This window comes from Dermacentor variabilis, unplaced genomic scaffold (genome assembly GCF_050947875.1).
Source record: "Dermacentor variabilis isolate Ectoservices unplaced genomic scaffold, ASM5094787v1 scaffold_15, whole genome shotgun sequence".
Classification (NCBI taxonomy): Eukaryota; Metazoa; Arthropoda; class Arachnida; order Ixodida; family Ixodidae; genus Dermacentor; species Dermacentor variabilis.
Window position 1 is genome coordinate 8282612 of NW_027460313.1, and position 12810 is coordinate 8295421.

The 12810-nt window shown below is 46.5% G+C and overlaps 2 protein-coding genes across 2 annotated transcripts in view; one reads left to right on the forward strand and one right to left on the reverse strand.

Moving 5' to 3' along the window:
- The window catches only part of Cdk9 (Cyclin-dependent kinase 9), a 32768-nt gene extending 22830 nt beyond the window's left edge, over positions 1-9938 (reverse strand). Inside the window, exons 1-4 of the mRNA XM_075678022.1 lie at positions 9764-9938; positions 9433-9514; positions 9172-9262; positions 7038-7204 (exon numbers count right to left, since the gene is read on the reverse strand). Of these exons, the coding sequence (XP_075534137.1) occupies positions 7038-7204; positions 9172-9262; positions 9433-9514; positions 9764-9888 (465 nt within the window). The 5' untranslated portion in view covers positions 9889-9938. The remainder of the gene's footprint in view (positions 1-7037; positions 7205-9171; positions 9263-9432; positions 9515-9763) is intronic.
- Positions 9939-12477: 2539 nt separating this feature from the next.
- Positions 12478-12810, forward strand: part of LOC142567922 (STING ER exit protein) — a 40875-nt gene continuing 40542 nt past the window's right edge. The window contains exon 1 of the mRNA XM_075678011.1: positions 12478-12707. Coding sequence (XP_075534126.1) covers positions 12587-12707 — 121 coding nt within the window. The 5' untranslated portion in view covers positions 12478-12586. The remainder of the gene's footprint in view (positions 12708-12810) is intronic.

The window sequence follows — 12810 nt, forward strand, 5'->3', positions numbered from 1 at the left end:
AGACGACGATTTATCATTTTCTCGAACAGTTTGCATAAGCAACTTGTCAGTGCTATTGGACGGTAACTTGAAACGTCGGATGCGTCCTTGCCTTGTTTCAAGACCGGCACTACTAAAGCTTCTTTCCATGAGGGTGGGAGGTATCCAGCAGCCCAAACAGAGTTAAAAAGTGCCAGAAGTGTCATGTGTGTATCAGTGTGTAGGTTTTTAATCATGTCATACATGATTTTGTCAACTCCAGGTGCAGAGCTCATGCACGAGCTCAACGCAGCTCTAAGCTCAGCAATATTAAAAGGACAGTTGTACGGTAGATTTGGTCTGCATTTACGGTTTATTGACTGAAGTTCTGCTATTTGCTTATATTGAACGAATGTTTGCGAATAGCTTATGGAACTTGATACACGTGCAAAATGTAATCCAAGGGCATCGGCCTGCTTTTCCAAGGTATTCCCTCGCTCATCAATCAAAGGTAATGGGTTGATCTGCTGCCCTTTTAGCCTTCTCAGCCCATCCCATACTTTAGCCTCCTGGGTATAGGAATTGATGCCTGAGAGAAAACTCTCCCAGCTTGCTCTTCTAGCCTGCAGTCTTGTGCGCCGTCCTTGTGACTTGATGTGTTTAAATGCGATGTAATTTTCCGCCGTAGGATATTGGCGCAATCTGCCCCACGCCTTATTTTGTCTTTTTCGTGCATCCCTGCAGTCTTCATTCCACCAAGGAACTCGTTTCTTAGATGAGTGACCATTTGTTTGTGGAATGAACTTTTGAGCTGCATCAATAATAAAAGCGGTAAAATATGCTACAGCGTTATCCATGCTAAAATCGCGTATAAAATCTTGTGATAAGTAAGTAGATTCCTTAAAACCCTTCCAATCAGCGGAGTCAAGTTTCCAGCGACGTACCTGCGGGCGAGTGTCGTGTCGTGTTAGTAAGTTTAAAGTTATCGGAAAGTGGTCACTCCCAAATGGATTTTCTATAACATTCCATTGTAAGTAAGAGAAAAGTATGGAAGATCCAAGTGCTAAATCTATGGAGGAGTATGAATTGTGCGCAGCATTGTAGTAGGTGGGCTTTTTCCTATTAAAGAGGCACACACCGGACGTAACAAGAAAGGATTCGATCAGTCGACCCCTCGAATCAGTCCTGGAATCTCCCCAGAGACTGTTGTGCGCATTAAAGTCCCCGACAATAAGAAATGACTCTGGAAGTTGATCAATGAGTTCGTGGAATTCAATTTTACTCATTTGATAGTTTGGAGGTATGTAGATAGAGCAGACGGCTACTAACTTATTAAAAAGAATTGCGCGAACCGCAACTGCCTCGAGGGACGTCCGAAGCGGCAAGTGTTGGCAAGCAACAGTTTTATGGACAATTATCTCTACACCGCCGGATGAGGTGTTGACCTCGTCACGATCTTTACGAAAAATAATTGTGTCCGGAGAAAATTTGTCTGTGTAGCTTTTAAGTGCGTTTCCTGAACACACAGTACCTTTGGATTAAGTTTATTTAGGAGTTCTGTTACGTCGTCAAGATTGTGGATGAGACCTCTCACATTCCATTGCATAATTTGTGTATCCATTTTGACAGAGTTGGATACTGTGTGTTCTGGGAAGGAAAGGTTAGTTCACCGGCGCTTTGCAGGCGCCGTGACGGGAGTTTTATCTCTTTTGGAGCGATCGAGAGATCCTCGCCGCTCCTTAGGCGCTGGTGGCGCCGTCTTGCTGGTGGTTGTGTCCATCGCCTCTAGCGAGGCGCTGGACACGTGCTCTTCCGAGCGCTTTGCTTGACGTGAAGGCCTCGGCATGTTGGACGACGAGACCTTCGAGGTCACCTGCCCGGAGGTAGATGGCCCCGTCTGCTGGGCTGACGGAGCAGCGCTAGCTGCAACCGCCGCGGGGGCAGGTGGCGTAACTGCCGACTCACTTCTTGCGGGTCGGACAGCCGCCGGAAGCCGTTGTGTCGCTGCCCCCTGACGCGTCACATCGGCAAAGCTGCTCTTAGGCAGGTATGACACCCGCCTACGTGCCTCCTTGAAAGATATGTTTTCTTTGATTGTCACAATTTCTTTTTCTCTTTTCCAAGACGGGCAGGACCGCGAGTATGCGGCATGCTCGCCATCACAGTTGACACAATGTGGAGTTTTCTGGCACGTTTCGGAGGAATGTTCATTGTCACTGCACCTGGCACATGTCAGCCGGCCTCGACAGTTCTGTGAACTGTGGCCAAACCTTTGGCACTTAAAGCATCTAAGAGGATTGGGCACGTACGGCCTGACACGGAGCTTGATGTACCCGGCCTCAATTGACTCGGGCAGGACACTCGAACCGAAGGAGATTACCAAGTGTTTGGTTTGGATTTCTTTGCCATCTCGTCTCATTTTAATTCTTTTGACATTTATAACATTCTGTTCACTGAAGCCCTCCAAGAGCTCAGCCTCAGTGAGCTCCAGCAAATCATCGTCCGAGACAACGCCACGGGAGGTATTCATCGTGCGGTGCGGGGTTACTACTACTTGGGTCTCTCCAAATGATACTAGTTTAGGCAGTTTCTCAAATTGCTTCTGATCGCGGAGCTCCAAGAGGAGGTCACCGCTAGCCATCCTCGAAGCCTTATATCCTGAACCAAACACTTTGGTAAGAGTCTTCGATACAAGGAACGGTGAGATTGTTCGCACTTATTTAGCTGGTTTTTCTGAGTGGATCACGTGAAAACGAGGAAAATTGTGGACTTGCCGTCCGAAAAACTGAAAGACTTCGGTGCGCCCTCGTTTCTGAGGGCGATCAGGGAGTTTAGGAAACGCGTTTTCCATAGATACAGTTGGGTTTTCGGCCGCGATGCCGACCACCCACCATGGAGCCCAACAGGGGGACGTGACAGAAGTTCCGGCTAGAGAAACCCTGCCAACGCCAGCCGTACATCGCTGCTATAACCAAATACAGCATAACCAAGGCTGGCTAGCTACACAAGGTTAACCCTTGCCGCCGGGAAACTAGGAAGTGAGGAGAAGTGATGAGAAGACAGGAAAGATGAAAAAGGCGAGAGAGAAAGACGAAGATTGGAGAGGACAGGAAAAGGCGACTGCCGATTTCCCCCGGGTGGGTCAGCCCGGGGGTGCCGTCTATGTGAAGCAGAGGCCAAAGAGGTGTGTTGCCTCAGCCGGGGGGCCTTAAAGGTCCAAACACCCAGCATCGGCTCAACCTCCAGGATCCCCTTTTCCCCAGACACGGCTAAGCCGCGCACGGCTACACGCGGGAGGGTCCAACCCTCGTGTGCTCGGGTACGTGGTGTCGCAACGCACCAAACGCCTGCTGAAGCAGACGCCCCTGCGTGGGCGACAGATGTTAGCTTCGGGTTAACACTGTGTGCGCTACAGTTGTCAAGTAGCAACACTACTTTTCTTCCTTGGCCTTTAATTATACTGTCGAACTCGAGCAGCCATTCTTCGAACAGGTCGCGGGTCATCCACGCCTTCTTATTGCTGCGATAGCGGACTGGGATGTGCTGATTCTTAAAGCACGTTGGCTTCTTTGATCGCCAGATCATGAAAGGCTTGAGACAATGGCTCCCATCCATGCTAACGCACAGCAACACATTCACCCTAAGTTTCGAGTGCTTCCGCTGGGGCATCGATCTCCTTTAAGAGCGCGAGTCTTCGACGGCAACATTTGAAAACACAGAGCAGTTTCGTCGCAATTATATATGTCCTCTGCGTAGCGCTCCAGCACGCCGGGCAGCTTTGTCTGCAGCCACTGCTGCTTTGCCTGTGTGTCCAAAGACGCCGCTTCCCCTACCACGTTTTTGTAAACGATTCCGTGCCGCTCTTTAAAGCACTGAATCCAGCCTCCCCCAGGCTCAAAATTTGGGTGTCCCAGAAGAAAAGCGAAGTTTTTCGCTTTGGTGGCAAGTATTGGCCCACTAATAGGCACATTATGCGCGCGGGTTGTGATGAAACACTGGTAAAGTGCCTCTTCAACATCGGCTTACAAAGGGTCTCTAACCCTTTTGCGCTGATCGGCATGGCCGCTGATAGCTCCTGCCTTCACAATTGCGGTGCTCCCGGTTTTCAAGATGGTTGATATCGTCGACTGGGTGAGCTCTTACTTCTTCACGACGGCGCTCACCTTGAAGCCGCGTCGAGAGTTCCGCAAAATATCCATCTTTGTGTCAAGCGACACAGCTTTGCGCTTTGTTGGCGCCATCTTCGAACTGGGCCACTGGGTTGTACCGTTGGTTGCACGCTGCTTCGGTGGCGTCAGCCTGCTATCGCGTGCGAAAGAGAGGGACGAGCGCCACCGCACCGCTTTGCTTGTCGCTTTTTTGTCTTTCTCTCTCTTTAGGAGCGACTGTGGCCGACGCGCATGAAGCAGCTAGCACCATCTTGTGGCGCGCTGCGCCTACTCAGGTACTCTCCGGTGCATGGGCGGGGCGGGGCGTGCTGCACGGTAATGGCGGCAGGTACGAACTTACGGAGGTAAACATCGCCTCGTCTCGACATCGTTACGTTTCAGCGAACTAAGCAACGCAAATGTTACGATTATTTGGCACAGAAAACGCCGTCCAGACGGCAAAATTTTGATCGCTATATCCGATAGGTGGTGAATAACCTATCATTATAAATGTTTTTTTCCCCCATAGACCTAATGCATAAAATGACACTCTCATGTCGACCCATCATTAAAACCGATATATCGTTATATGTTATAAGTGGACTGCACTGTATATATATAATATACTGTGAACTTCTTTTACAAGATTTCATTCAATCCTGAAATCTTGGAATAATTTGAACACACTGAATCTTGCTAGATGGCTGGAATTTCAATTTGCCGTAATTGCTTGCACGAACATGTTTTTTTCCAACGTGTAGGAAAAACACGAAAACTAGGTGCTAGTGAAACTTTTGCAACGCAACCATGCCAACAGCCAACTATCACAGTTCTTAGATGGTTGCTGTAGAGATCGTGCCGCCTCGCCTTCCTTGCACCTCATCGCAACTTGTATAATCTTGATGGCCATTTGCTAAGCTTGATTTCTGGGAACCACTGTCGTGGTGGGAACATGGATAGCATACCAGGGCCGCGATTTCGTACCAATGCCTTGTCCAGATGCTAATGCTTTTCGCGTTCGTGAGTGGTCAAGAGACGCTCCGCATCAAACATGGCCACTCCCGAATGCGAAAAGCGCTGAAACGCATTAGCATCGGGAAAAGGCATCGCTACAGAATTGTGGTGCCACATTGCCGGCTGATTGGAAGGTAGCGAGGGTAGTTCCACTCTTCAAACAAGGTAATCCAAATTCTCTTAACTACAGGCCTATTTCATTAACAAGCATTCCCTGTAAATTTCTAGAGCACATTATAATACTCTAATCTCGTTTCTTTTCTTGAAAGTAACTCGTTTTTCAGTTCTTGTCAGCATGGTTTTTGAAAGAATTTTTCTTGCGCAACAACTCTTGTCTTTCACTAACATCTTAGCGTCATAGTGGTTTGCTAACCGACTGTATCTTTCAAGACTTTGCTAAGGCTTTCGATAAGGTGTCACATCAATTACTCCTTAAATGTAGTTCCCTGAATATTGACCCTAATCTTTTCAAATGGACTGAATGTTTCATGACTAACCGCTCTAGGTTTGTTTGTATCAGCTAATGACTTGTTATCATCACCATGTGCCATAACATCTGGTGTTCCCCAAGGTGGTGTTTTGGGTCCTTTACTCTTTCCAATTTATATTAATGATCTTTCAATTGGAATTAACTCTTCCCTTAAGCTTTTTCCTGATGACTGTGTTCTTTTTCGTGCAATAAATGACCCTAATGATAGCTGCGCCTGTCAGTGTGATCTTGACAACGTATTTAATTGGTGTGAGCTTTGGTGTATGGTTCTTAACCCGTCTAAGCGTAAAGTTATGTCCATCTCACGCCAATCTAATTCGTCCAAAGCGTTTGATTACAAGAATAACGGAGTTTCACTAGAGAGTGTCCTATCTTATAAATATCTTGGTGTTCGCATTACTAACCTATGCTGGCGCATGCACATCGAATATGTCACTAACAATGCGAACCGTACCCTTGGCTACATGCGCAGAAACTTCTCCCAGGCTTCATCCCATTTGAAGTTACTTTTGTATCAAACACGGCCTAAACTAGAATATGCATCATCCGTATGGGACCCCATACAACTCACTTCAATCGACGCTATAGAATCTGTACAGAATCGCTCAGCTTGCTTCATTCTTTCTAATTATTCTTGCATAGCTAGTGTTTCTTTAATGAAATGAAAACTTGGTCTAACTAATCTTGTAATTTGTAGAAAAACTGCACGCCTTAGCCTTTTCCACAGCATTTTCTTTCATAACCAGACACTAAAACAGGATTTTTTTTCTTCAATCCCATCAAATATATCATCACATGTTGGTCATCCGCGTAAAGTTGCCATCCCTAGCTGCAAAACAAATGTGCTTTTTAGAAAACTAGCGCAGAGTGGAACCACCTTACGCCTCTTATTGCCTGCATTGAAAACACGCCATCCTCCAAGACAGCCATCACCAAGCATATCATTGAACAGGCATCTGCACTATGATTTCTGCTGTACCTTTTTTTCCCACCCACCCCCTCTCTGTAATGTCGCTGTTTGGCCCTGAGGGTATTGTAATAAATAAATAAATTTAGTCCAGAACATCTAACTTTGGGGCTTAAATGTGTCTGAAAAATTGGTCACAAAAATGCATTAGCTCTATGGGAACCCTGACAGTACATTTATAAAGTCCAGAATATCCATCTTCTGAATTTTTGGAGTTGGAAAAATCCATCGGCGACTGTATACAGTAGTTTTAACGTGTTTACAAGAACAGTAGCTGCAAAAAGCATGGCATCCCCCATGTTTTCAATACATCACAAAGCTCACTCACAGCCCCACACGGGGGTTGAGGGACCAAAAGCAAGGCACGTGGCACTCACACTGCAAGCATTTTTCACCATCAAAACAGTGAGAAATGCTCATCCAGTGGCAGTGTATTTCAAGCAGACTTTCCAGTACCCACCTTATTGCTATGAATGAAGTAGAGGCCATTGAGAAGCTGCTGCATAACCTTCTTGATCTCACCCAGTGAAAACTTGACATTGATGTTGCTGAGCAGACCTGCCAAGTCGTGCTCGCAGAAGTCAAAAACCAAATAGAATGTGGCCTTGCAGCGGTTGAAAGGGGTTGCTGCGCAGGACAAAAAACAGATGTCAACAAAAACACACTCAACAGATGGCTCACACTTATGTCACTGCTGCCAGTGGTAGGAAGAAACAGCCGGTGCACTGAAAACCTGTTTCTTAATATAGTCTGCTCACACCTAAAGGCACAGTGGTGACTGTGAACGGCTCACCAATGACGTAGTGGCTGTGATGTCATGTGCAAACCAGCTGCACACAAGGGATGCAACAATCCAAGGATGAACAAATGCTTATTGGCTAATGAAATTCATCCTGAAGCACACCAGAAACCCAAGCACATTAGTAATTTCTAGTATGCTTCCCGCAATGAAACAAGTAAAACATTCAGCCAGTGTGTTTTAAGGTCAAATAGATGCCTTAGGCACTACAGAGGAGGGTGGGGCATGATCTTAAATATACAAATTGCAGAACAGGACAGCTGGACAAAATAACATACAGAGTACTCAGATGACAATAAAGTGTTTATCAAGTGTCATTCTTACCTTCTGTTCCTGTTTGCCTGTGCACCGGTTTGTATCCACTATGCAATGTTTAATTACAGTTCCAAGTCTGAACTTGAAATTCAATTCAAGGTTGGAAAAAAAAATCATAATAAGACAACCCTTCACGATATAAATGAAGAAATGATGCGCTTTGCAGGAAGCTATAACGTCAGCACTATCCACCAAAGATGAGGCAGTCAATGGTGGGTAGGAGCAACAGCCAGCATCATCAGCATATGATCCACCACTGAACCACCTGTTCTTTACATACACAAAAAGCGAAACGAGAATGCTGTTCTCCCAAACAGTCTCCCAAACACTGTGCACAGGCCGTATCATAAGAGAGACTAGGACGACCTGCAACTCATAACTACAGAAGTCACTGCCCTTGTTTGTGGGAGACTGCGTGAAAGACGGTTTCAAGGTCTAAGAAAAATGTAACACCGATGCTGCAAAGTATTAACATTACTTTGTATTCCATGCAATGGCTATTTTTTAAGCTCAAACCCCACGTGAGTGATTTTGTGCGCGCCTGCGGTGAGTGACAAAACGGGCCTTCGCTTGAACAGATCGCTCATTGTCTGGAAGTGCTATGAGCGACTACCCAATAGCGTGATGCCAGAACAGGATGTACAGTACATCAGTTACATACTACTGGCTGTCACACAGAATAAGCAAAAAACAAAATTATGATACATGTGGAGAAAACCGACTGATAGACCTTCAGAAATATTTTGTGCAGCTCTGTACAGCAAAACAATTTTTAGGGCATGCACCAGGCCAGTTGCGGTACTTAATTGCAGCCCTCATACAGGCAACACCGGGGAGACGTCACTCAAAGTTGTTGTTCTGGTGGATTTCCAATTGTGGGCGACGGGTTGACGTGACAATTATCTACATCACGTTGCTTGTTTCCGTCACAGACAAGATTGTTTACACGGGGTTTATACTTTATACCTTCCTGGCCACAAACTTGAAAGGCTTTTTTTCTTTTAAGCTTGCATTAAGAGTAGCAAACACAAACATTGCATTTGCTCTACCAAATCTGTCAAATCAGGCCGCTTGTATTGGCTCAACATTTAGTGCACAGCAGTTGTGTGTACTGTCCCTTCCTCCGCGTGGCCTTTATGCTAGATAGAAATCGTTCTCCGCTTAAAAGCTGTTCTTAACAGCGTATGACATCATTTCAGCTGCAAGACGCGCGTCGCACGGCCTCAAGCACGTGCTTCGCCGAATGGACACCGCCACTTCTAGTCACCGATGTCTGGCGAGGGCTCCCAGACAATGCGAGATGTCTTCGGGTCGTTCAACCCGCATGAGGTAGAAAGTAACGACTCTACCCGAGTCGGAGCGACGGGCAGTGCGTATCAGCAGTCTCCAGTACATCCACCAACGCGACTGCACGTTTTGGCTACATCGAATCGCTCGCGTCGCCAAATGCCTCTTTAGAAGCGCCTAATCACGCACTTACCTTTTGTGCGACAGATCTCGATCAGGTTGACCACGTTCTCGTGCTTGAGGAGCTGCAGGATCTTAATCTCACGCAATGCAGTAATGGGAAACTGGGCCAGAGAAACGCGACAATCGGTGTTGTGAGCACACTGCACGGCCAAGGCATATGACTCATTGCAAGCGACACAACGGCATGTACTGCTGTTGCCTCACTCAAGGGACACGTGCCCACCACAAATTCGAGTGAAAAGAAGTGCAAGGAATAGATGCAGCCACTTACGCCTTCCTTTTCGTTTTCCATGAGCACCTTTTTGAGGGCGACCAGCTTCTTTGTCTGTTTGTGTCCGGCTTTGAACACCTCGCTGCGAAAAAAAAAATACAGAGGTATGTCTCATCGAATACGTAAAGAAAAAAAATTCAGGTGGCAGAATATCTACAGTACGCGCCTAGGGGCTACCAGAAACGAAAGAAATTGTAAACGTAGACACGGTTTGTCGTATTATGCACAACGATAATGCGTTCGAACGACAGTGTGACAGGCTTCGTCGTCTTCCACGATGCGACTCGATCGAAACTGAGCAGAATAGCAAGGGAAGAACAGAAAAACTTGCCCGAACGTTCCCTGACCGATCTTGGCGATCTTCTCGTACTTCGCGACATCGTCGCAGTATGGGAATTCGAAATCCTCGAGTTTGTTCACGAGCTGCTGTTGTTGAGTGCTTGTGTTTGAGCTCATTTCGCTCTCGAAGAACGCTGCAGGGTAGTGCAGGAGTCACGCAGGGTTGCCAGGTGCTCACAGAATGACCCGCCAAATCACGGCACAATAATAGCCCAAAAGTAGCCAAACGCAATACACAAAAATATAGCCCGAAATAGCCAAAAACAAAAAAAAGTTCAGCAAAAATATTTTAACTGTTTTTCATTAAACACACAACCCAAAGAAATTCTCCAACTATTTTTATTTATTATATAAATAAAAGCAGCAAAAGCAATTACACTCTTAGGCAAAGTTACACACTTTGGCTTGCCCCTTCTGCCACACAACGATAATCGTTATCTGCCTTGATGCGTTTCCTTTCTTTAACGCTGCGAGCCCGGAACTTTCCAGTAACGAACGGCACGCGCGTTATCAGAAGGGGCACTCCAAAGGGCTGTTCTACACTCTTACACTCTAAGAACAGTTTACACCCTCGAGAATGCTGCGTCACAATGATAACGCGCATCCATTCGTGACTGGAAAGTGCCGGGCTCGCAGCGTTAAAGGAAGGAAACGCGGGCAACAAGGATGACGATTATTGTTGTGGGACAAGATACGCCCCAAAGGGTGTAAATTTTTCGAAGAGTGTACACATACACTCTACACTCTTCGGTAAAGTTACACCCTTTAGAGCGCCCCTTCTGCCACACAACGATAATCGTCATCTGCCTTGATGCGTTTCCTTTCTTTAACGCTGCGAGCCCGGTATACTTCCCAGTCACGAACGACATGCGCGTTATCAGTGTGACGCAGCATTCTCGACAGGAAAGTAGCGAGTGCCGAGTTTTCAAGAAAGGAAACGCAAGCAAGGCAGATGACGATTATTGTTGTGGGACAAATATACACCCCAAAGGGTGCGAACTGTTTTACACTCTAAAAACAGTTGCACCCTTTGGGGTGTATATTTGTCCCACAACGATAATGGTCATCTGTCTTGCCCGCGTTTCCTTTCTTTAACGTTGCGAGCCCGGTACTTCCCGGTCACGAACGGCATGCGCGTTATCAGTGTGACGCAGCATTCTCGACAGGAAAGTAGCGAGCGCCGAGTTTTCAAGAATGGAAACGCGGGCAAGACAGATGACGATTATTGTTGCGGGACAAATATACACCCCAAAGGGTGCAACTGTTTTTAGAGTGTACCTTCCTGTCGGGAATGCTATCATGCTGATAACGCGCATGCCGTTAGTTACTGAAAAGTGCCGGGCTCGCAGCGTTAAAGAAAGGAAACGCATGGCAGATGACGATTATCGTTGTGTGGCAGAAGGGGTACTCCAAAGGGTGTAAACTTTTCTTACACTCTTAAAACGGTTGCACCCTTTGGGGTGTGTATTTGTCCCACAACAATAATCGTCATCTGCCTTGCTGGCGTTTCCTTTCTTGAAAACTCGGCTCTGGGTACTTTCCTGTCGAGAATGCTGCGTCACACTGATAACGCGCATGCCGTTCGCGACTGGGAAGTACCGGGCTCGCAGCGTTAAAGAAAGGAAACGCGGGCAAGACAGATGACGATTATTGTTGTGTGAAAAGATACGCCCCAAAGGGTGTAATGTTTCCGAAGAGTGTACACTCTAAAACAGTTGCACCCTTTGGGGTGTATATTTGTCCCACAACGATAATCGTCATCTGTCTTGCCCGCGTTTCCTTTCTTTAACGTTGCGAGCCCGGTACTTTCCGGTCACGAACGGCATGCGCGTTATCAGTGTGACGCAGCATTCTCGACAGGAAAGTAGCGAGCGCCGAGTTTCAAGAAAGGAAACGCAAGCAAGCAGATGACGATTATCGTTGTGGGACAAATATACACTCCAAAGGGTGCAACCGTTTTAAGAGTGTAACACTCTTCACTCTAAAAACAGTTGCACCCTTTCGGGTGTATATTTGTCCCACAACGATAATCGTCATCTGTCTTGCCCGTGTTTCCTTTCTTTAACGCTGCGAGCCCGGTACTTCCCAGTCACGAAGTGCATGCGCATTATCAGTGTGACGCAGCATTCTCAACAGGAAAGTAGCGAGCGCCGAGTTTTCAAGAGAGGAAACGCAAGCAAGGCAGATGACGATTATTGTTGTGGGACAAATATACACCCCAAAGGGTGCAAACTGTTTTTAGAGTGTTAGAAAAATGTACACCCTTTGGGGTTTATCTTGTCCCACAACGATAATCGTCATCCGTCTTGCCCGCGTTTCCTTTCTCTAACGCGGCGAGCCCGGTACTTCCCAGTCACGAACGGCGCCGCGTTATCAGTGTGACGCAGCATTCTCGACAGGAAAGTAGCGAGCGCCGAGTTTTCAGGAAAGGAAACGCAAGCAAGGCAGATGAAGATTATTGTTGTGGGACAAATTTACACCCCAAAGGGTGCAACCGTTTTGAAGAGTGTGCGCCACATGACGTCATCGTTTGCTCAATAGTGATCGAATTCATTAAAAAGATCAAGTATTTGCGTTAATTTACGGCTAGTTTAATGTTTTTATTACCAACTAAAAATAAAGTGTATTTTTTATGTATTATTGAAAATGTTTCACGTTCACGCTTTGCAAATGCGGTTCTAGTTCTACAGCACGTGTTCTACAGCTTCTGCTGCGCTCGTTAATATGGCGGCCTTCATGGCGAAGCTCTACGTTGCTGCGCGATAAAAACGAAACATTTATTTTATTTCTGTTGCCTCCGCAGTGCTGTGTCGCTATGCCAAAAGTAGTTTCGAGAAGCATCGTTTGTTCTGATACGAAAGATCAAGAGGAATACAATGAAGAGAAGCCGCTTAATGTTTATTACTGTATCTGCGGTAGTATGGCCATGATTCTTGGTACGTCCCTGCGATCCCGTTACTGCCGGGAACTGTTTGTGATTTCAGGCTGAAGATGATACGTGATGTTACTCTTGCTGTGTCGACTCGTTGTGGACCAGTT